We start from the raw sequence: 25354 nt of genomic DNA on the forward strand, positions 1-25354 counted from the left end.
CCCATTTTCAGATGATTCTAACTGATTATAAAAGATTCACCCTCCAGACATTAGCCATGATCCGAGATGATAATCTTGACACACCATGTCTCCATTTTCATGAAGAACATAAAGCTTTAGAAGGCAGTTGTCATTGTAATCATCAAGCATTTACTGAGGATGTGCCAGGAACAAAAACTAGAGACACCTGAGAAACTTCAAACCTTATTGACGTACATAGGACCTACACAGAAAGGAAAAAATAAAGCCCGGAAGTAAAGATGCACAGGATTCTAGAGCTACGGGGGTCCGCAGTGGGCACTCCTTTGGTCCTTTCTGACTTTCCTTTCTATAGTCATAAGTTTTAAAATATCACTTATATTTCAAAATCCAGATTATTGGCCACACTTTTCTCAAGGCTTTCCCAGATCAATGTCATTTCCACCAAAACAGAGTAATTTCTCAGTTCTTTCAACCCCATCAGCAGTTTATCTGCTTCTTTCCTAGGACACTTTCTACCTCATATCAATCATTTATGTACGTCTTATTTCCAAGGCTAGATTTGATTAGAAACCTCTGGTGGACAGAATCTATGTATCAGTGAATCTCAACATTACCTAGCACGGAGTCTTCACCATCACAGGTAATCAATAGTTGAGGGTTTGATTTCTTATTATAACCTACTCATTTGACAGCTGAAGAAACTAAGAACTGGAGACACCATTGAGAATCTTGTCAGTGAGTCAAACCAATAGGGCTGACGTTTAACTGGGATGCTACAGTATGACCTTCCAGGATGCCAGACTACACATCCACGTCAGTTGGTAAGTAGCTGCTGATCTCAAATGTCGCCCTGCTGTCCCAGCTGTGCCAGGCCTTCCCTTGGAACCCCCTAGGTCCTCATCTAGCAACTATGAAAGTGATAACCAGCACAGCAGGGGACTTCTAAGACTCTGCATCAGTTCTGCAGCCAACATCAATTTTGATTGTTCCATGCTCCTGCTGAACAAGGCATCCAGTATTTTGAATATCAACCCCCATCCCCACCTTCACCCCTGCTGCATACAATAGTTAATTGCAAGTTTCTGACAGAAAACAAGTGTCTCATTACTCTTCCAAATATAGTGATGCTAATTTATCATGTGATAAAGTGAATTCTATTAAAAAGAGTTCATCGTAATAAGTTATCAGTGACCAAACTTCTTAAGAGAAATGGAACTAGAACTCGGCATTAAAGAGTAAGCAGGAGTTGAATACACAGAATTATGGGAGGGGATTCTAAGCGGGAAAATGTAGTCACATAAATGCTTGGAAGCAGATATTCATTTGATACATTAAGGGTTGGCCGCATAATTTACAGAGTCTGGTGCAAAAGAAATGTGCAGAGCCACTTGCCCAAAAAAAAAGCAAAAAGTCATTGTCCTTTCCTCTGTAATCTCTCTCCCAACCCAACAAAGTGTTTTTATTTTTGTTTTGTTTTGTTTGCCATTTAATGTTGCGCTCCCATTACAAAGGCAGCAGGAGGTGGACCACATGTAAACTGAGGGTCCAATCCCCAGCACATGGATCTATTTCACCATCAGACTTCATTTACAAAATGCAAATTCAAGGAGAAAATTATTAAGAATTTCAAGACAGCAACCACAGAGCATTAAGCCCCAAGTGTGGGCCAGCTTCTCAGCACAGAGCCCTGTACAACTGGGCTAATTGCTTGTCTCTGAAGTCGGATGTATCTGGAAGGCAAAAAGCAACAGAATTAGATGAAAGTAGGGGACGGGGTAACGTAGGGAAGTAAGATGAGGTAAGAGAAAAGAGGTATAATCTGTGTAGATAGTCACAAGCCATGCCATGCAGCACCCAGAATAATTTCTATGTTTCACAAATTAGTTATTTGGGGATTACAAACTGAAATAAGCATAGATGAAGTTTATCTACCTCTTCAGGATCCTCCCCGCAACTTGCTTCTCAAAAACGTTATGGAAATGGGCCACTCTGAGGTCCTAGGCAGCTTTTCAGACTCTGGACCTATTTTTCCTCTCTAGCCCAATCCTGTTTCCTCTGCCATCCTTAGAATTATTCTGTTGCAAGAAAGAATCTTATTGACTAATTCACTAATAACAAGGACAACCAAAACATTTTACCTTCCAAAGAGAAACTTGTAAAGAGGAACTATTTCACATGCCAAATATTGTCTTGTAGCAGTGTATTTACAAGATCAGCAAAAGGTCCCACTGATAGCAGTGAAGAAGGGAATACAGAAGAGCATGTACATTTGCATGGAGACCATGCCCAGTACTCCCTCCAATCAGCTACTCCACCTTGACAAGTCTGAGCTGCCACCACTCCAGCCTGCTGCTGTGTACGTACTAATCTGCAGAACAAACATTCCCTGCAAAGGGGAAGTCTGGGCCTCAGAACCAGCAAGACAGAATTTCTCAGCCACAGTATTTCAAAAAATTTGAAATTGGATCTTGATCACTGCGAACCTGTCATCATAATTAAGCAGAAAAAAGCAGACAGACATCTGTTCTGTCCGGGAACACAAACAGCATACTAATTACAAGTTTTTGCCTGGTGTGGAACACTGCGGCCTTGGCTTGGACAGGCTGCATGGCCAGACGGGCAGAGGCTGACCAGGCTGCAGTTATCAGAGGAGCAATAAAGGTCACTACGATATGGCTGAAGGCTCTGCCTTTCATCAGCTGAATGAAGGAACTGAATGGAGTTCCTTCTTGACCACTGTCCCGTCTTCCTCTTACACACCCTGGATTCCAGGAACGAACCTGGGAACTGAGCTTGAAAGCTGAATCTTGTACTTTTCATGCCCTAAAGCTGTCATAATATGCTTTTCCCTCCTCCTTCTATCCAAATCTTACCCACCTATCAAGGACTACCCCTAGATCCACATTATTCATTTGCTATTTTATTCATTTACCAAAAATAAGTACTTAATATGTACAAAGCAGGGTGCTAGTCATTGCGTGGAATACTAGGTAAATTGTGGGCAAATCTTTTCTTTGTGATGCTTATAAACCTAACAGCAGAGAGTAAATAGATACAAAAATAATTCCAATATAAAATAAAAGAAAAAGAAAACCCGTTAGTATCCTAACACAGGTAAAACTAGATGCTTAGGAGTTTAAAACAAAGAACAATGAGTTGTACTGAAGCACATCAAAGGCTTTATCGAAAAGGTGACAGTTGTGCCAGGACTTGAAGAACAGGTAGCACATGAGAACACAGATATGCAGGAAGAAACAAAAAGAACCACTGAAGTAAATAGAAGGGGGAAAAAAAGCTGCAAAGTGTGCGTGAAGAACACCAAACATGTTCAGTGTGATGAGAAATAGACATAGAGAGTCATGAGATACGAAGTTAGAAAAGCAACCTGACAGTCAGGCATGGTGGCTCACGTCTGTAATCCCAGCACTTTGGGAGGCCGAGGCAGGCAGATCACCTGAGGTCGCGAGTTTGAGACCAGCCTGAACAACATGGAGAAACCTCATCTCTACTGAAAATCCAAAATTAGCCAGGCGTGGTGGCACATGCCTGTAATCCCAGCTGTTCGGGAGGCTGAGGCAGGATAATCGCTTGAACGTGGGAGGAGGAGGTTGCAGAGAGCTGAGATCACGCTATTATACTCCAGCCTGGGCAACAAAAGCACAAGAGTGAAACTCTGTCTTAAAAAAAAAAAAGAAAAGAAAAGAAAAGACTAACTAATCACAGCATCCCTTCTGGAAAATAACTCAGGAGGAAACCACAGCCTCTTCTGACCCCTCTTCTCTGTGACTTCCATATGCTTCTGCTTGTCCCTCGCCCTTTGTGCTCTAAATGGCAGACCTTCAACAAATGTGTGTTGCATAATAAATTAATAAGCTCTTCACTGCTAAGTGTTGCCATATAATACAACCCAGGGAAATCGTATGGTGTGTTCTAAGTCAAAACAGTTGCTTCAAAGTAATCATCTTTGTTCCTTGATGTTTGCAAAACAAATAAATAGAAACTATGTTTTGCAAAAAGCAAAATAATGGTGATAATTCACTTGTGAAGGGTATCTTGAAGTATGTGAACCATGTTTTATTTTATCTCACCAGTTACTTGGTTGAGAGTGAGCCAAAAGCAGATGTACTGGTGGAATTTAGAAGACCTGTGCTGCTCCCTGTTTCCTCGACAGGCATTTCCATATTATTGGAAACTTCAGCAGAGGGGCCAGAGATGGCACAAGTTGGAACCGAATCTGACAAAAGAAGAGATAAAGCAAATAATAAGTGCCTGGGAAACTTAGAATTCTTGAGACTCCAAGCTGAAAATACTCAGCAACTTTTAAAAGGTTTAGCTAAATCACAGTAAAATTAAAATAGCAATAATAATATAATAATAGCTAGAATTTATTGAGTACTTCCTATGTACCAGATATTGTGATAAATGCCTTATCAATATAATTTCATTTAATTCTGTTAACTACCCTATGAAGTAAGTATTATTATAAACACTTAATAGATAAGGAAAGTGGGGCAGAGTGGTGAGGCAACTCCAACTCTAAGTCTTAGACTACACCTCTGAATGAACGAATGCATTACCAATAGAGACCAGGACACTTAACAGACACCAATGAGGCAGACCTTTCCCTTCCCAGAGCCTAATCTCTGATAGACAGGGCCCCCAGAGTTTTATATATGTGCTGATTCTTACAGACTTTCAAGGATGCAAAAACATATATGGTCACATTGAAGTGTTCAATGGATCCACACATTGCAAGCCAACAAGCAACATGTTAAAATTCATGAAATGTGTACTTTTATGCAGACTGGAAAGGGAGAAAGAAATAAGTGGTACCCGTAGATTTAAGCTGTGTTGAAGAGTGCTGGGTTAGAGTTGTGGATGTGAGGAAGAAACAAGACAAAGCCATCCCCCATCCTTGGTGGCCCCCTAAGCATTTGCTCAACAATTTGCTTTGGTCTGCCCACTGTTTAGCAAGACAGAGGTATTTCTTAGTGTTTTTTAGGCTTTTTCCCGAAACCTATGTGGAAGTGAGGAAATAATGGGCAAAATATCACTTATGTCCTTACCTCTCGAGGAGATCATCTTGCAGATTGCAGATTTAGTAGCTGTATGATCTGCGACAAGTAATTGTGAGTCTGTATCACCATGGGTGTGTGTCACTTTTCTGTACCTCAGCCTCTTCATCTGTAAAATCTGGATCAGAGAATGCCCACCATATAAGGTTGCTGTGAAGATTAAATGATATAATATGTATATAATTAATATATATAATGTACTTAACACAACACCTGGCATATAGTCAGCACTATGTAAATGTTAGTTATTATTATTATGTGTAGTATAGCCATGCAAATGTTAACTATTTTAGTAATTATTCTCATTAAATGCCACTTAACGAGAGGTCTGCAGAAAGTCTCCTGAAGCAGAGGTTATTGTATTTATATACTAACTTGCCCATACCTGTGCACATTTTCTAAGGCATTTGCAGGTAATTTTCTGATGTGTTCTTGCCTTTATGCATTTGTGCTTTTTTCTTCAATGTCATAATTTAATTTATTTTCTTCATTTTTCTTTCATCAAACCCATTTGGACTTCCTAACGGTGCAGTAAGGGAAAGAGTGAGGATTGAAACTACACAATACTGAAAGAGGTGAGGAGGTTCTTCATTTGGGCAGTGCTCTGCCAGCAGAAAGAAGCTCCTCACCTTGTGTCTCATCAGGGACAGAAAACATCTCTAAAAGGGTGGCAGTGGAAGAAACACACATCACGACCATCTGCCTCTCCACTCATTTTAAAAATTTTAAAAATATGTACAGTCATGCACTGCCCCCTGATGTTGGGGTCAACGACAGATTCTGTGTATGACGGTGGTTCCAGAAGATTATAATACGGTATTTTTACTGTACGTTTTCTATGTTTAGACACACAAATTCTTACTATTGTTTTCCAATTGCCAACAGTATTCAGCAGGGTAACATGCTGTACAGGTCTGTAGCGTAGACTCTACCATATAGCTAGGTGTGTAGTAGGCTGAACCACCTTGGTTTGGGAAAGTACACTCTATGATGTTAGCAGGACGAAATCGCCTAACCACGTATTTCTCAGAGCATCACATACCCGTCATAACGCGACGCGTAACTGTATATTGAACCAGTCTTCTACGACCAAAATATGGTCTGGGCAGAAAAAAGCTTTGAAGAAGCACAAAGGCAGAGAAGGTGCCCGTCCTGGGGAACCTCAGAAGGGCCCAGTGACCAGACTTCCAGAGGCCCTGCCAGCTGCCCTAACAGAAGCACCAGCCTCCCTGGGCAGGCAGGAACGGGCCTGGCGCGCCAGACCGCTCGGCCCCGCCCACTCGCCGCTCTCGGAAAGCTGGAACCCGGCCCCTTTGGAGGCGGCGGCGGCGGCTGCGCGGGCCTCGGGTGCGCGGGCACGCGGGACTCCCGGCTGTCAATCAGGCGCGGGCTGAGCTCTACCAGGCGGAGCGGTGGCGGCGGCGGCGGTGATGGGACCCCAGCGAGAGATCTGCGGCTAGGCTGGCTGCACTTGCTCCACGGGTCAGGGGATCGGAGAGGGCAGGTAAAGCCACGCGGAGTCCAGGGATGGCGGCTTTCTATGCTCCAAATGTCTTTCTCCAGTTCTCCCTCTCCTCCCTTTCTCTCTTTCCTTCCTCCTTCTTCATGCATAAATGTTCTCTCTCTCGCTCCCTCCCTCCCTCCCTCATTCACGTTTATTATATGTGCACCAATCTCCACAAAAAAACACGCGTATAAAAATTGGTGAAAACATACAAATGAGGAAGAGCCAGCTCCATGCTTTGGTGGTTTGTGCTTTGCGTTATGTAAGAATTTTGGGGGGGGGGGCGGGCAGGAGGGGCGTACAGCTAAAAACTTGAGAGTTTCCTTTCCATAAGATAAGAAAAGTTGTGTATTAGGAAAGAGTCAAATATATGTATGTAGAGTTTGCAAAGTTGGTTTGATTTATTTTTCAGGCTGAATTGAGCCCCCACTGGCCCTCCCCACTCCTGTGCCACGTCTGAAGATGTTTCAATGTTTTGGTGTGATCTCAGGACCTACTTCTTTGTGTTGTTAGAAAGGAACATTAGGGTGGGGGGTCAGACAGAGTCTGGAGGCCAAAAAGAAAATAGAACTGGAATTTAACAGCTAATGTTTGCTTGATTGGTTCCTGGCGCTGTAACAGAAATGTTTTCAGGACCTTGGAGAGCTCCTGGGGGCTCCACATCAGGCCAGCCTTTGGTGAAGGGCATGTGTGGAATCTTCAGAGAAAATGGAGAAGGTGACAGATAAAAAGAAGAGAAATGTAATTCCGAGAGGCAGAGAGAGACAGGAAAGAAAGAGATACAGATGGGGGTGGAGGGCAGGTGTTGGGGGAGGGAGGAAGAGGAGAATGTAGTGAATTCCGATTGGCTTGTTTTCCTTTGCTTATCCAGATCCAGGAGGCTAATACAATTTGCTTTTACCCCCAAATCTGCTCACACACCACTCACAAAATTTGTGGGAAAGTAAGTGAGTCTTGAAGATTTGGCTTTGGTCCATATAGGCTGACCCTAGAAATGCTGAAAACCGTTTATCAGGCCTCAGCTAGGCTTACTCACCTCAAGTCTTCAGGTTCTCCTGCAAACAAATGGGGACCTGTTCATCAGAAAGAATTCTTAATGATCCCTTAAAAATACGGCCCCAGATATTATCTTATTTCACATAACTAGAGTAATGTAGGAAACCAATAGCCTTAGAGTTGGCAATGGCTTTTTAATCAAATTTTACATGGGCACCTGCTTTTCTTAGGCAGCTGGAAAGCAAAATGATCATGATAGGAAGAAAGCGGATATAGGAGTACAACTCAGCCTAATAAGTAAATCATCCAAAGAGCCTTACGAAGTGTAAAATGCATGTAAACATATCAGAAAATATAGTGATTATAGGACTCATATATTTTACATTATAAGACCAAGCACCAGAAAAGATCAATTCTGAAGTATCTAGGAAGCAAGTCACTTTTTTAAATTTAGAATTTGTAAAACAGAAATGGATCAGTCTAGTTGGTATTATTAACGACACGGAATATAGTTATATCAAAATGAGAATAGCACGTGTATAGTGTGTTATAATTTACAAAGCCCTTTTATGTCATCTCATTCACTTTATAAATTATTATGAGAACCCATTGAAAAGTTCTAACATGTAGTTTAGACTTTTATTTTTTAGAAAGTTATCTCAATTCCTAAACATGAAGTTCTTTGTCAATGCTTTTGTCAACATTAAAATTATTCTTTATAAGTTATATGAATGGCTTATGAAATTTAAATTTTGATCTGGATTACATTCTGCAGAGACTTTTTTCTTAAATAGGATTGAAGAATGTGCCATTAAAAAGAAAGATCAAGGAGTAAACAAGAAGAAGAAGAAAAAGAGGACTTCAAAGGTAGGACTCAAACCCTATCACATGTAGATTCATAAGCACCCTGTGTCTGTATGTAGATAAAGAAGACATTAAAAGAGAATATGGGTTCCTGTTTTCTCATTTTGGCTTTGGATTTTATGTACCTTTCTAAAAAACAAATCTTGAAGAATTAAAGTAAATGATAACAAGATCATCTTACATTGTTACTCCTTTTTAAAAATTATAAAAGTGGTTACATGTCCACTGACTTTGAAGGTACTTTCATAACTCAGTATAAAGCCACAATCTCTACCACTGTTTCAGAAAAATAAAATATCTCTGAAATGATCCATTGGTAGGAACACAGTTCAGGTTTTAAGACCATGCTTATATAATTTCAGAATGCCTGATTTAAAGGTGAAAAAGCTATTAGCAGGCTTTCATGCCTTCCTGTATCCCCTATGAGTCTGACTGAATCTTTTAAGGAACTGACCTTTTGGCTTGGTGTTGAATAAGTGGTCTAAATTGTCTACGTGCCTGTACTTTGTCTTTTGCAGCACTAGCCCTGTGGAAAAGTGGCTATAATGGGAACCTCAGTCTTATTGTCTCAGAATCATTTTATGGGAGAGAAAAGCAGCATGAAAAATTGAATGATATTTCAAAGAAAATAAATAGAACAGGGCCTGTGCCTGGCCTCACAACTAACTCACACATAGTGTCACAGGAAAACTCTCATTCTTTTTGTGCCTCAATTTGCTGCCTCTCTTCTCTCAAGGAGACCATGAAGACAAAGAATATAACGTCTGTAATGTTCTTAGAGTTTCATGAGGCATAAAGATTTATTTCTGCTTCAAGGCTATGAACATTTATAGAGGAAAATAAAAATTAACTGCAAATATTAGACTGAAATTTACATTTCCAGCACATTGATACTACAGTATATTGGCACACATAGTGATATCATAATAGCACATGCATGACTTTGTTTCCCTAATACAGGAATTATTCAAGGGATTCTCAGCATTTGTACTCTCTTCTATTGTACATACCTCTTGATGATGCTCATTTTGTTATGTTTATTGCTTCATGAGTGTGTCTCCTTGTAACCCAAGAGTTCATTGAGGGCAGACCTGGCCCCATTCATCTTCATAACTACTATCTATCTCACAGGTGCCAGGCACGTAGTACTTTAAAAACACTAAAGGAAGGGGAGGATGAAAAATGGAGGACAACTCAGGCCTTCATCCACACCAACCCACATAGAACTCTGCAGGAAGTTTCAAAGTACTGGAGAGTAAAGCAGTCAACAGTACAGAAAAAGTCCCTGCCCACATGTCGCTTACACTCTATCATGTATATGGTCTATCAGACCATAAGTAAATAAACCACACACAGAATATCAGATAGTAACAAGTGCTAGGAAGAGAAACAAACCTAGGGAAGGGGATAGAAAGTAATGGAAGGCTGATATTTAGATATATTGACTATAGAAAGCCTCTCAGGAGAATTTGCTAGGGAGTGGCAGCATAATTTTTTCCCTCCACTGGTCTCTGGGTTATGATAGGTGTGCTGAGTTGGTAAGAATTGAATATTCATTTAATGTATAACAGTGCATGCAATTGAGACAGTTGCTATGGACAGATTATAAAAACAAGAAATCCATGGATGGATCCTCATTTATCAGCAAGTAGAGTATCCTTCAGAGAGAATAAAAACAACTCTCTCTTCATAGATAACAAAACAATCACACACAAAAGTTGCTTGTGCCCCATCACCATGGCCATGCTGGCAGGGAGGATGCAACAGGCTCTATCAGCGTGTTTACAGAATGAAGACTAATGTGGATTGATTTAAATACAACACTAAAGAGTGTGTTTACTCATCCCCTCTATCCATATACCTCCTGTGATATTAAAGCTTTTGTGAATAAAAAAAGGCTCTCTAAAATATTTTCATTAACAACAGTCATAGATAAACCTTTTTGTTGTTGCTACTATAGCTACTGAAATATAGACATCAGAATTCTTGTGAAACCTTGATCTTTAAGTAAATACTGAGCCAGAGTAAAAAGCCTTCACACATAGCTTCTGTTTCTGTCTCAATTCTAGTTTGTTGTATATAGTTTAATAACTGCCTAGTCTTTAAAGTGACTTTATGAAGTGACCTCACATATCTTTTTTATGATACCAGAAGTTTCCATCAATCAAATGAGATTCCAAACAACTGTAACATTCTCAGATTTGGGACAAAAAGTTATTGACTTCCCTAGGAGATGTATAACTCTCTGTTGAGATTTTGTAGGTCCAAAACCATCAATCTAACATGTTATATTTTAAAATTCATGTTCTTCCAAGTCATTCTCCTCTAGGAGTGAATTCCAGGTAGTTGCATGTTTGGGAAGATGTGTGATACCTCTCAGACCTATTTTAGGCAACATACATGATAATGCATTAACTTGCTAAACAAACAACATACAAACATTTAGTCTACCTAGTCGCAAGTAACTAACCTAACTAGTTAGATGCCCTTTTTAAATGGAAGCTGCATACGTACTAGTATAAAGTAAGAATTTGAGCTGTCAATGAGGATATGGAAGGAGGTGGGAAATCAGTAAACCTAGTTGTTTGTTCAATAGAAAATGATAGAATCATTCTATTGAGACAGACAAAATATCCTGAAAAACTACATCTGGAAGAAATTAGAGATTAATCTGATCCAACCCTCTTACTTTAAGGATGATGAAACCATAGCCCAGAGAGGCTAATGAGCTTGTCTGAAATCTCCTGACCAGTAAGTTGCAAATCAAAAACTGGCAATAGAGTCCATTCTTTGCTCTGTGTATGTAGTACAAAACAGGCCATGTTCTTGTTCATGTTTTGTGCCCCCGGGGGAGAAAGGCGCTTTGGAATTCTTTTTCTGGAATGTAGCTAACATAGCTAAAAATCCATGACTTCAAGTAGAGTGTTCAATCATTCAGGCTCAAAAACATTTGTTTTATGACACTTTCTATCTCTTTTATGATTTTGTCCATATTGTTTTTTACAAAGTTGGACAACTGGGTCTCATCTTACAAAGCAGAAACATTTAACCTAGTGTGCCAGAAGCAAACTGTGCAGGGAATGGCTATAATATATCACACAATCCTTCTCTGCATCAAAGCTGAATCCTGAGAAAGAACAACTTCAGCATCTAAGGAAACATAACTCTTACTGTTGCTATGAGGGATTTTTTTATTCCTATCATATCTATTTTTGTCCCTTTTTCATGTTAAAGTCTCTGATGCTTTATAGAAAATCTGAAAATATATATTTAGAGGAGGTGGTTCTGACTATGCAAGTATATGATTCAGTCCATACTCCTGCTTCTTGTATTAATTGTCATCTTTCATCTGTTCCCTGACTCATGGTGTAACCTTTAGTAGATGATTTTTCTATGCCTCAGTTTCCTAGTTGACAGAGCAGAGTTAGTAATATCAATCCCATCTCCCCTGGACTGAAATTTGCATTAGAATGCCTTAAAGGAAAATGCCTTTAAAATTATACCACTTATATACCGACGGTAATAGGCTCTTGTTAATCATCTTCGTTGTATAAGCATTAAACAGAAGGTAATGAAGAGATCATCCTAATGCTTAAAATATTAAAACTAGGTTAATATTCTTTTGATCTGCCAGATTTTGCTGCTCGATTCAGGCAAAGAACATTCTAAAAATCTTGACTTCTCATGAAATCATATCTTTCTAAATGTTTTAAAGCAAATGTGTTTGTGTGTGTGGGTGTGTAGACTCTTGCCTCCCTGCACTCTTTCCCTGGGTGATTTCTTTAGATGGTAGCTATATCTGAAACAGAAAAAAGCACAGGAGCTAACAGTTAGTTGGTTTTCATTGATCAACAGCTAAAAAGATGAGGTTATTGGTCATCATTAATAGCACCATTTTTCTAAGGTCAGGGCCATGTTTTCCTCGATTTGACTACATTTTTAACCAAAACTCATTTGTAGCTAAGAGCACATATTTAAAGATGTTCTAATGGGTTTACTTTGTGCCCACTGGACAAGGAATTGCTGACTATCCCTGGTTCCAACTTTGATTTTAGCCCCATAATTCTATCCAATCAATCTAAGTAGTCACATATAGGCATTTGATGGAATTGTAGATTGATATTTTTCTTTTGCAGATAAACATTACAAGCTGGTTGCTTCATAAGTAACTGGAAACATTTAATATGCCTCTGTTGGCCTGGATTACAGCACAAGCTCAGAAAACCTGGCTTAATAGAAAAATAACCTTCCATGTTATTCCTCACTTTTTCAGATATAGACTCTGTCCACACAACTAAAACTATCTACAGGATAATTTTTTTGGAAGAAGTCTGATTTATTTTAAAACACAAAAATAACTACCTTCATTTATAGTCAAACAATAGTGTGGCAGTTATATTGTGGACTAAAGAGTTCTTTCAGAGTTTTATATTTATTTTATTATTTCCACTTTTTTATATTATACTTTAAGTTCTGGGATACATGTGCAGAATGTGGATATTTGTTACATACATAAGTATACATGTGCCATGGTGGTGTGCTACACCCATCAACCCATCATCTAGGTTTTAAGCCCCACATGCATTAGGTATTTGTCCTAATGCTCTCACTCTCCTTGCTCCCCACCCCCTGACAGGTGTGCGATGTTCCCCTCCCTGTGTCTATGTGTTCTCATCTATCTACAGGATAATTTAAAAATCCAAACACGTATTTCACATTTCCAGCTATACATTTATTTGCTTATACGGAGATCAGAAAGTACAGATGATAACTGGCAATTCCCTTATTCACCAAAATTACTGTCCCTCAGTAATTCTTTCTTTTTTATTTTTAACCATGATTAGTAACAAAATCCATATAAATGCCTCTCCCTAAGGGTACATTTACATCAAATAAAGTGGAAATTTCCATCTTAAAAAGGCAGAGCCCCAAGCAGCCTGCCCAGGATGTAGTTTTATTTAACAGTTCTCTGAGTTCTTACTGACACTAGACACTTCATGGAAAATAATAAAAGGCTGTGTCCACTCTCCACATTACAGTCTAGCCACCCACATGGGCAGATGTATCCACAAATAATGGCTAAAATATACAGTGTTAGAGTTAGTGAGGTGTAAATTATTGGCCAAGCCATTTGTGATTAATAAAGCATGAGGCATAGTTGTTCAGCAGCTTTTTAATAAAACTTCGTACAACTTGACAATTAGTTACAATGTCGGAGGAAGATACATGAGATCCGAAGGCAAAATTTCGAACTAGTAAGAGTAACGCCGTGTAAATTCCACAAGGAAACAGGGTTAAAAATCTGAGAGGACAGTTTAAGGCAAACTCCATCTTCAGCAAATGAGAATGCCTGCCCAATTCTTTAACATGTAAGTGCAAAGACAACTGGATTCTAAGAGATTAAAGATTTCTTGTCAAGGCAATAAAAATCTCAGCTTCTTTATTGCCCTTTCTTGCATGCTTCATGCTTAAAGGTGTACCTAATTTATGTGAGTTGTGCTGTTGTGTCTCATTTCATTTATGGAGATACAGTTCTAGTCATTGAGTATTTAGGGTAATCTTGCATTAAACAAAAAAGAAGAGCAGCTTATAGGAAAGACAGGTTTTTCTCACTCATCAGTGGGAATTGAACAATGAGAACACTTTGTCACAGGAAGGGGAACATCACACACCAGGGCCTGTTGTGGGGTGTGGGGGAGCGGGGAGGGATAGCATTAGGAGATATACCTAATGTAAATAACGACTTAATGGGTGCAGCACACCAACATGGCACATGTATACGTATATAACAAACTTGCACGCTGTGCACATATACCCTAGACTTAAAGTATAATAATAAAAAAAAAGACAGGTTTTCTTGTTGTTTGTTTGTTTTTAATTGTTTTTTTGTTTTTGTTTTGTTTTGTTTTGTTTTGTTTGAGACAGAGCCTCGCTCTGTCGCCCAGGCTGGAGTGCAGTGGCGCGATCTCGGCTCACTGTAAGCTCCGCCTCCCGGGTTCACGCCATTCTCCTGCCTCAGCCGCCGGAGTAACTGGGACTACAGGCACAGGCCACCACGCCGGGCTAATTTTTTTTTTTTTTTTTTTTGAGACGGAGTCTCTGTCACCCAGGCTGGAGTGCAGTGGCTGGATCTCAGCTCACTGCAAGCTCTGCCTCCCGGGTTTACGCCATTCTCCTGCCTCAGCCTCCCGAATAGCTGGGACTACAGGCGCCCGCCACCTCGCCAGGCTAGTTTTTTGTATTTTTTAGTAGAGACGGAGTTACACCGTGTTAGTGGTCTCCATCTCCTGACCTCATGATCCACCCACCTCGGCCTCCCAAAGTGCTGGGATTACAGGCGTGAGCCACTGCGTCCGGTCAAGAAAGACAGGTCTTTAAAAGTGCCTTTTCTGTAATGAAAAGAGCACTGTTCAACTAGGCATACATTACTCAGTCTGGTTCTTACCTTTCATATGTCTTTTGATCCTGAGGCCAAAGCCCGTGGTGCTGATCCATGTGGTTGTTGTCATTCCAGCTGGGAAGGATGAGTTCTTGCAGCAACATCTGTGGGTCCAGGCAGGCACAGGCTGCAGTTGAGGGCGGGTACCAGCGCTATGGAGTCCGGTCCTACCTGCACCAGTTTTATGAGGACTGTACCGCCTCAATCTGGGAGTATGAGGATGATTTCCAGATCCAGAGATCACCTAACAGGTGGAGCTCAGTATTCTGGAAGGTAAGGAAGAAGCATGTGTTTAACTTAGGGAATGGAAAAATTATTGGACGTGGTTAATACTGCAGCCGTGGAGGATGGAGAGGTTTAGTACTCTCTGTGTGTGCATCACTTTTGGTGATACTAAATGCATTTTTCTTACCTTAGGAAAGAAGAATCTAAACTTTGGGCCAAAGAAAGCCTCTAAACACAGCACAATTATTGTTGAGCAAGTTAAACATAAATAGGCACAATTCCCATATGAATTATTATTATTGCTACCATTAATAATGTGCCACTAAAGTCACTAATTGAAGCCATCCATAGGCAAAACATTATATTCTTTCAACCTCCCTTACAGGTGTGGTAAGTATCATTTGACAAGTTGCAACAATTATTAAAAAGAAATCGTTAGGTATTTAGAGAGAGTTGATGATTAAATGTAGTACAGTGGTCAGTATACCAGCTCCATCTCTACCAAGTGTGTGATCATGAAGCTCTCTGATCCCAGCTTCCTCAAATGAAGGAATCTCATTAGACAATGTATTTAGTCCCTCAACAGATAATTAGTGAGCATCTACTCTGTGCCAAGAGGGTTCAAAGTGCTGGAGGTTAAAGTGGTAAACAGAGAAAGAAAAAGTGACTTCCCTTGTGGAGCTTATAATCTATCATGGGAAACAGACTGTAAACAAAGAAACCACATGACAGAACGTTAGGTAGTGATAGTGCTATGGATGACAGGGGGTGATGGAGACTGGTATTTGGATATGCTGATGGTAGAAGGCTTTCAGAGGAGATGCCATCTTAATGAATACCAGGATGAGTTGAGGGAACAGACCTGGCTGAAGGTCATCCTAGACTGGGAAAATAGTAGGTCCAAAAGCTCTGGAATGGGAACAAGTTTGGTGTGTTTGAAAATGATCCAGAGGTCTCCAATCTGGTTGGAGTGGTGTAAGGAAAGGGACAGGCAATGAATTAAGAAAAATAACAAGGCACAGATGATTTATGTAGAGCCTTGTACACCATAGTGAGGTCTTGGGTTTTTACCTCCAGACACATGGGAAGCCACTGGAAGAGGTTGATTAATTTAGAGGGTGTTAAATACCCAGGCAAAAGATTCTGGTGGCATTAGTGGAGATGGTGAAAAGTAGTCAGATTTAGCTAAAGGTTATGCCTATTAGACATCCGAGTAGTGATCTCTAGTGACAATTTAAATATATCAATCTACAGCTCATGGATTGGGAGTTATTGACACATAGAATCTGTACAAGGCACTGGACTTCTGAGATCATCCAGGAAAAGAGTGTGGACATAGAAGAGAAGAGGGCGTTGGGACGTTCCAACATTTAGAAACTAAGAAGAGGAAGAGGCTTCAGAAAGGGATACTGAGAAGATGAACCTTAGATAATGCCTAAGGTCTTCCCTAATCTTTGTTTCTCCCAAAAGATCCCAGAATTTTTTGACATGGACATTGACATAAACTTGCAACTTATTGGTCACATAGTGTAACAAGAGACAGTAGAGCATAATAATTATGAACATGAATTCTAACCTCAGACTACATAAGCTCAAATCCCAGCTCTTTTGTTTAATCGTTCTGTAACCCTGAGCAAATTAATTGGCCTTATGGGGCCTCTAACGGTGATACTTACAGCACCTACCACATAAAAGATATGAGAATTAAATGAGATAATATTTACAAAGATCTTAACACTGTCTTTCTAGGTACTTAATAAGCATTAGCTATATTACCTACTATTACTGGTTGCTGTATGAAGCACTGAGTTCTTAAATGGAAAAAAAGTTGAAATACAGTTAATAAATAAAGTATTAGGTAACACAGTTGTTAACGTGGATAACCCAAGACCTGTGTTAATTCAACATCATATTGTTGTCACATACTCTGCATCAGAACTGGTCAAGACAGCATCCTTGCCCTGTAGAAATCTCACCTCTGATGAATCCTTACTGGCTTTAGCCAATGAAATGCACAGCCAAGCTTGGCACATCTTGTATTTACCCGGATATGTGGGTGGTTGTTTCCCTATTTGTCAAAAAAAAAAAAAAGCATTTGCCTGACAGATCTATTGTGCCAAGAGCCTAAAATGCCACTGACACACAGAATATTGTAAGTGTTCATGGAGCTCCAAAGCACTAGTTGTTATGTGATTTGTGAAGCTGTAAACCCATCAAATAAAACATGGTTATGGTTTTAAAACAAAGAACTCACAGTGAATTACCAACCCCAGAATTCAGATTTCATTATTTTCTCCCTTCTATTTTGCACAAACAAGATCGAAAAATATTTATTTACTGTTGTGCTGGAGTCCTAGATGTATATCTGAACCACAAAACACAAGAAACCTAGCGTCAACTTGACTGACCTAGGAATTCACTGTCTTAGAGACCTCACCTCTATCAAGGGATAAACCAACTGTTCCTGGGTTGAAGTGCTTTGTACCAACACAGGAAAAGGCACCAGCTATGCTCATGTCTCTATTATGATTCTTTTTCATGTTTTTTTTTCTTTCATTCAAACTGCATCTGTAGGTGGTTCAAATTGCTGGCTTCTCCTTTCCCTGCTTCCACTGTAATGTTGCAAGAGTCATGTCGGCCTCTCACTGGGGGCTGTGCTCACAGTGCTTTGGTGGAACTCTGCTCTTGAGGCAGCAGCAGTGGGCAGCATGGCAAGACTTAACGAGAACAGAGCTTGGAATCAAATGGGTCTGAGTTAGAATCTTCATTGCATGCATCTGCATAACATCTATTTCACAGTATCATTCTTCCTCTCTTTCTTCAAATGTGCAGCTGTGCAACATGCACCAGCCTCTGGGATTCTGATGTGAATAAGATCTCCTTTTTCAGAGGTGAACAAATATTCTCCAAATATGAAGAAGATCTTTTCTTCACCTCTGAATAAGATATAGCGTTTGACCTGAAGGAATTCACAAATAGGGGAGGTGGCCATGTACATAGATTGTTATAATGCAATATGCTAAATGCTCCCCTTAAAGCAGGCACAATACTTACTGGGAGCACAGGGTTTGAGGGGTAGGGTGGAGTGGGTATCTGATGCAGCTAGGGAAGAAATGGCTCCAAGAGGAGGTCACATGTGAGCAAGCGGGAGTAGGGCATTCCAGTAGAGAGAAAAGTATTGCAAAAGCTAAGAGCCATGGGAGAGTACAGCATGTTCAGGAGACTGCAAAGAGTTCCCTGTGGCTGGGGTAAATGTCCAAAAGTTGAAGAAGAGTCAGGAGTTGAACCTGGGAATGCATACAAGAGCCAGTTCACAGAAGACTCTGAAAGACCATGTAATAGAAATTTCTCCATAACCTTTCAGCTTGAATACAGTGAGGGGCAAGATACTGAATCTAGGCTTTTCTAGGTGGGATATCATAATCAGGTATATACACACACACACACAGAGAGTGCCACACACTTTCTCTGAGGTTAAGATGTACATCTAGGACTCCAGCACAACAGTAAATGAGCCGAGGTCCTAGGTTGCTGCATGACTGCCTCAGCCACTTCTAATTTATCCCACTGCCTGCAGCTGATTCCATCTGTAAAAATTGATGTAACATAGTCCCATCACCCATTGCTGCTGCCCCCAAATCAATCAGGCTATGGCGGATTTTTTTTTTTCGTATCTTTGCCTTTAACCTTGACTAAGGCTGTTGCCACTTGATTATCCATGCAGCAAACAGTGTCATATGCACGTGTCAAACCAATGGGAGCAGTCTTCTCACCCCCCGTCATTCCCTGCTCACCTGAGGCTTATCTTCTTGCCTTCTCCTCAACCTGTCTCAGAAGCCTGTATCAGCCTATGTCGGAGGTTGATATGTCATGGAGGCATTTGATGGCGATGTGGGGGTGCAAGGCAAGACCAAGACCACCTCCTCCACAGCCTTACTAACTGTGAAAGGGACTCCGGTCCCTCTCTTTCCTCTCAAGACCCAAGTTAAGCTCCTCCTATCTGCCCTAACCTCTCCAGTCCCCTTCTTAAGCTAAGTCAGAGTTTAAACTTAAGTCCTTGTTTTTTTCCTTCAAAGTTTTTCTAGATATTAAGAAGTTCATTTTATACTAGAGATGAGAGGAGCTGTGGAAGACTCTGCTTTTTAAATCGCAAATGCATATTGTATATATTTGTCATGTACAACATGTTATTTTGAAATACATATATATTGTGGCATGACTACATCGAACTAACATATGCATTACCTCACATCCTTTTTTGTGGTAAGAACACTTAAAATATATTTTTTCAGCAATTTTCAAGAACACAATACAGTATTATGGACTATAGTCACCATGTTGTACAATAAGGTCTCTTGAATTTATTCCTCTTAACTGAAATTTTGTATCTTTTAAACAAAATCTTCCCAATCCCCTCTCTTACTCCTTTCCAGTTCCTCTCTACTTCTATGATTTCAACTTTATTAGATTCCACATATAAGTGAGATCATGTAATATTTGTCTTTCTGTGCCTGGCTTATTTCACTTGACATAATGTCCTGTGGAAGACTACGAAGAAGAGAAGCCAGGTGGTATAATTTCTGTTTATAAAAGATTTCTCAGGTTGCCTTTGAAGGATGGAGCAATGGAGATCATCAGGACACTGTTGCAATGATCCAGGCAAGACATAATAATGGCCTGCACCATTAGAGTGGCTGCAGTAGACAACACAGAAAAGATTCAAGAGATTTTTATGAGATAGAGTGACTAAGATTTAATGTCCACCACTACGACTGTGAGGAACAATTTCAGGAATAGGTGGATGGGAAGAACACAAATAGAAAAATTGGGAAGGAAGTTGCAGGGCACCACTTTTACTCTTTTGGGTTTGAGGAGTGTTTGGGACATTTTTCTGTAGATTTTCCTGTTGGTTGTCAGAAATATGGTCTAGAGCTCAAGACAGAGATCCAAGCTGGAGTTGGAGGTTTGGAAGTCATTGGTAACAGGTGGGAGTTGAAACTGCAGCTTCTGATTAAACGCTAAAGAGAACATAGTGATTAAGAAGAGGTGGAGGTCAAGGATAGACTCCTGAACCAGACATGGTGGTGTGTGCCTAAAATCCCAGAGGACTCAGGAGCCTAAGGAGGGATGATTGCTTTAGGCCAAGAGTTCAAGGCTGCAATGAGCCATGATTGCACCATTGCACTCCAGCCTGAATGACAGAGAGTGACCCTGTCTCTAAAAAAGGTGGGGAAGGGTAGAATCCTGGGGAACACCAATAAGTTATGAAGAACATCCAGCAAAGCAGGTTGAGAGTGAGTTGTCTGGAGCAGAGATACACAGAGGAGAGAGTGTGTCAGAGATAACCATGGGGAAGGGTTTCAAGAACGTTTAAGTGTTTAATATCAACGAATGTAGAATATTTAAGTGAGCTAAAAAAAGAAATTAGATTTGACATTAGATTTGACAATTAAAAGGTCCTTTGTAACCTCGGAGAAGCAGGTTTAAGGAAATCGTGGAGGACTGAGCATGGCTGTCAAGGGTAGAAAGAACATCGAGAAGTAGGAAGAGAGGCACGCAGAGCTGGAGAATTGCTTTCGAAGATGGAGGCAGTTGAATGTGTTTATGCGCTGGAGGAAGGAATCTCTGTCAGGTGGAAGAGCTGGTATGATTTCACTGCCCAGGTGAAAGGGTCTAAGAAGACCGTGAGGTCAGGCTGTGGAAGGACCTCGATTACCTGGCGTCGATTCTTGCTTCATACAACTCAGTATCAAGCTGAGACAAGCAGGGACAGGTGAGCTATACTCTGCCCCCGCCGCTGGCAGATATCACCGCTCCAGGCTCAGCTCCTGCTCTGGAGAGGTCAGCACAGCCTTCAGGGCTGATGCAGAAGAAAAAGCCCATCTTCGCTCTCGACGCGCTTCCCCTAAATAACCTCTAACCCAGATGGCGCCTTGCACATGGAGCCCCATTCAGCATTCCCCGCACGCCAGGCTGTTCTTCCCAGCCATGCAGGTTCGTGCTTCCAACAGTCATTCCTGCCTCCTCTCTGCCAGAACAGCTGCGCCGCGACTGCTGCCAGCTCTGTCTATTGGAGTAAATGCATTTTCAGGCCTCATCAGCTCACTGGGAAACAATGAAAGGATGTTGGTCAAAATAACAGCAGTCTCTGGCCTGTAGCCCCTACCAGCAGTATTTCTGGCATGCAAAAATAAGTTCTCCTTCCTCTCCAATTTTCCTTTCCAGCAGCAGGAACTGGGTTTTCACACATCCTCCCACAGCCAAGAGTGGAATCGGAAGTCACAGCACAAAAACTGTCCTCGCTGCTGTTTCGGGAGTTTGTCACCATCTGGAGAAGCCCTTCTCTGTCACCACTGGGATTGGCCTTACATCAAGGCCCCAGGCTGCTCTACTGAGCCTTGAGGAGGACCCTCCCAACGCATTTCAACTTTTCTGTGTGGCCCTAAACAAGGCTGTTTTGGTTACTCAGAACCTTAAATAACCTCTGCATCGCAATTTTTTGACTGTTTCCATTTGGGAGCCCTCTTTCTGTTAGACCTCAGACCAATTCGACTTAGAACTGTGTCCAGAGACAATTTTTATGAGACTGTATGGAATCACTCCCTCAATTTTTATCCTTTCCAGTACTCAGCATGGTACCAAGACTAAGCTGATGCATCCCAACTGCTCTCCTCACCTCCCATATCCTCTATGAGAAGGTTAGAAGCAGCCTACTCATGACAGACTCCATCACACCTATGATCCCACGCTCTCCCTCCCATGCTTTAGCATGTCTGGAATTTCCCAATGGGTGCATCTCTCGGAGATTCTCATTAAAGACTGGCATTGAGAGCAACTTCAGAACCTTTGAATTTAGCTGTTCACTGTGCTGTCTTCCCCACTACAGAGGGTGAGCCTCTCTCTGATTCTCTGATGTCAATAGAAAAGGGGAGAAGGCTCAGAAAGGCCAGTCACATTCCAATTCTTCAAGTGAGCAGGAATTCTGCCACCTGCAAGCCATGGTTTGCCTTTTAGCTTCTGAGCGATAGTCCAGGAGTGGATTTTCATCGAAAGCACTGCTGAGCTGAGGAGCAGACTCCTCTGAGAAGAAATCACCTGGCTCTGCGTTCAGCAGTCTGGTGGTTTAAGTTAGGCAGGCAGGACGGTTTATTGAGTGTCAGGCTGGAATAGGAGCAGTGGGGAGGCAAGACAGACACACACTGGTCTCACTTGCTCTTCAGAATCTCAGAAACTAAGATCACTTTTGGCTACCCTCAATTTTTGAGAATTTATGTCAATTCTTCAGCCGGGAGGTAGTTTAGTGACATAGGAAGCATGTCACCATGGATATTTAAATCAATTTTGCTTGTACCTTCAGAAGTTTTTGATATGAGTCATTTTCTAAAAGTTATAAATAATGGTTAGTCTTGGAAAGTAAATGTAGTTGCCACGATTTTTAGAAAAATGTAGAAAGCAATCCAAAATGTCATATTGTACAGCCCAATTTTTCCTATAGTACTCATGTCTTATATAGAACAGCTTTTTTTTTTTTTTTTTTTTTAATGAAGACATCCTATTGACTCTTTGTTTTTCAGTTTCCTTACAATATGAGATCGTGGAAATTTGTTCATATATGGTGGCTAAAACTCCTTTGAGGTTCAAATAAAAATAATGGAAAGAAATAATATACAAAATAGTAATGGTGAAGTATTATGGGTAGAAGAAAAGTCACAAGTAGTAGGAATCACACAGATCTGGGTTAGAACTAGTCACACCACCTGCTATTTATGGGACCATGAACTATGCTTTTTTCTTTTTTTCTCTTTCCCCTGAGATGGAGTCTTGCGCTTGTTGCCCAGACTGGAGTGTAATGGTGGGATCTCGGCTCACTGCAACCTCCACCCCGACAGGTTCAAGTGATTCTCCTGTCTTAGACTCCCAAGTGGCTGGGATTACAGGCATGCACCACCATGCCCAGTTAATGTTGTATTTTTTAGTAGAGACAGGGTTTGACTATGTTGGTCAGGCTGGTCTTGTGTCTGGAATTGGTTCCTTCCAGAGGATTCTTGGTCTCGTTGACTTCAGGAATGAAGCCGCAGACCCTTGCAGTGAGTGTTACAGCTCATAAAGGTAGTGCAGACCCAAAGAGTGAGCAGCAGCAAGATTTATTGTGGAAAGGGAAAGAACAAACCTTCCACAGTGTGGAAGGGGAACCGAGCAGGTTGCTGCTGCTGGCGCAGGTGGCCAGCTTTTATTCCCTTATTTGACCCCACCCACATCCTGCTGATGATTCATTTTACAGAGTGCTGGTTGGTCTTCTACAGAACGCTGATTAGTGCGTTTACAAACCTTTAGCTAGACAGAGCACTGATTGGTGTGTTTACAATGCTTTAGCTAGACAGAAAAGTTCTCCAAGTCCCCACCCTACCCAGACGCCCAGCTGGCTTCACCTCTCAGTCTCAAACTCCTAATCTCAGATGATCTGCCCACCTTGGCCTCCCAAAGTGCTAAGATTACAGGCATGAGCCACCATGCCTGGCTAAACTATGCTTCTTTAACCTTATAATCCTCAGTTTCTTATCGGTGAAATGGGAATAAAAATACCTACTTCTCATAAGATGCTTGTAAGGATTAAATGAAAAACACATCTAGCATTAGCCCAGGTCATAATAGATGTTCAATAATATCTGTTATCCTTTTCCCCTTTTTGCTAGGGTGATAGATTCGTGGATGTGTTTTCGTCCTATTAGCCAAACCACCTTTATTATTGTATTATCCCAAAAATTTAAATATTAAAGATTAAATCATGTTATATATCTGGTTATTTTCCTAACCTCATTATTCTAACTAAAAGCAATTAAGGACAGGAGGAAAGGAAAAATGTGTTTAAAAAGTAATGGTGTTAGCTATTCCTTATTCCAAGTGCTGAGCAATTGTAATACTGTTACCAATGTAGCATAACAATTTTACAAAGGGTGTCTTTCCAAATAAGAAAAAGAATAGCTATTTATTACAATTCATAATTTTGCCAGATACAATGTATAACTTTGCCAGATACAAGGCTGAGTGTTTTTACGCATAATCTCATTTAGTCCTCACAAGTCCTCTATGAGGTACGTATTATAAGCTTTTGTCATTTTATAGATGGGGAAATTAATGACAAGAGATTTTAAGTAACTTTCCTTCTATGATTCAAGTGCTAGGTGGTGGTGGTAGAATCCAAGCGTGAGTCTATTTATTCCAAACCTGTGAGCGTCGACCACCAAACTGTACATCATTTCCATCTTTAGTATGTTACATTTCATTAGAACTTGAGCTAATGCAGTTTAACCTCCATCTGCTATTCTGAACACTTCCTAGCACCTGTACAAGTACAGCCCAAATAGCTACATGTGAGAGGAGAAAGAGCACTGGCCTGGGGATCAGCTCTGTGGCTTCTAACCCTGCCTCTGCAGCTTGTTAGCTGTCCATCTTTGGCCCATGACTTACCCTCTCTGAGGCTACATTTCTTTAACTGTAAACTGGCAATTAAGGTTCCTTCTCTGCTTACTTGGAAAAGAGGTGAGTAGTTACAAAGACTGTCCATGTCCTCCAGCCAAAACCACCGGGAACACACCTACATGTTGAACAAGTTGGATGTATTACTCATTACAGTGAGAAAGAATGTTACCATAGGGGACTGTGGAGCATTGTAGTATGACAGTGTGAAAAGGAAGTATAGTATTATAGGATGTGGGCTCTGGTTGGGAGATTTTGGGGAGGGTCTAATGAAGCAAGAGTTCACTCTGGATTGTTAGGGACAATTCTATGATTGGATATCTTAATAAATCTTATGTATAGAGAGGACAGACTAGAGTGAGACTAAAGCCATCATGAGTAAAGAAGTAGCTGTCATTCATATTAGCTAGGAGAGGGGGTCATGTGATATTTTGTGGCTTTTACAAGGACATTGTTTTTGTTTGTGCTTAGACAAAGTTATGAAGGGACACTGTTTTGTCTCACTTCATCGTGGTCACAGAATGAGCATGTGTTAATGTTCTGTGACATGGTGCCTAGCAGAACAGCATGGCCTTGCTGTGAGCTCCCAGCCAGCTTCTAACAACATTGAGGTCTAGGGGACAGAGTAAGGCCAGCTCCTGGATATCAGGGCTACTTTTCTGTTCCTCAAGACCAAATGAGACAATGTAAGCAAAAGAAGCAAAAGAAGGTTTTGTCAACTGCAAAGCATTGTACAAATTTTAAAAAATAGATACTTATGTATATATAATTTATATTGATGCATATTAAGTA

At 40.8% G+C, this 25354-nt stretch overlaps 1 protein-coding gene across 1 annotated transcript in view; it reads left to right on the plus strand.

The window, feature by feature from the left end:
* The first annotated feature begins 6356 nt into the window (after positions 1-6356).
* The window catches only part of NRSN1 (neurensin 1), a 21123-nt gene continuing 2125 nt past the window's right edge, over positions 6357-25354 (plus strand). The window contains exons 1-3 of the mRNA XM_011962772.1: positions 6357-6557; positions 8352-8424; positions 14936-15133. Coding sequence (XP_011818162.1) covers positions 14945-15133 — 189 coding nt within the window. The 5' untranslated portion in view covers positions 6357-6557; positions 8352-8424; positions 14936-14944. The remainder of the gene's footprint in view (positions 6558-8351; positions 8425-14935; positions 15134-25354) is intronic.

Source organism: Colobus angolensis, unplaced genomic scaffold (genome assembly GCF_000951035.1).
Source record: "Colobus angolensis palliatus isolate OR3802 unplaced genomic scaffold, Cang.pa_1.0 Scaffold6, whole genome shotgun sequence".
NCBI lineage: Eukaryota > Metazoa > Chordata > Mammalia > Primates > Cercopithecidae > Colobus > Colobus angolensis.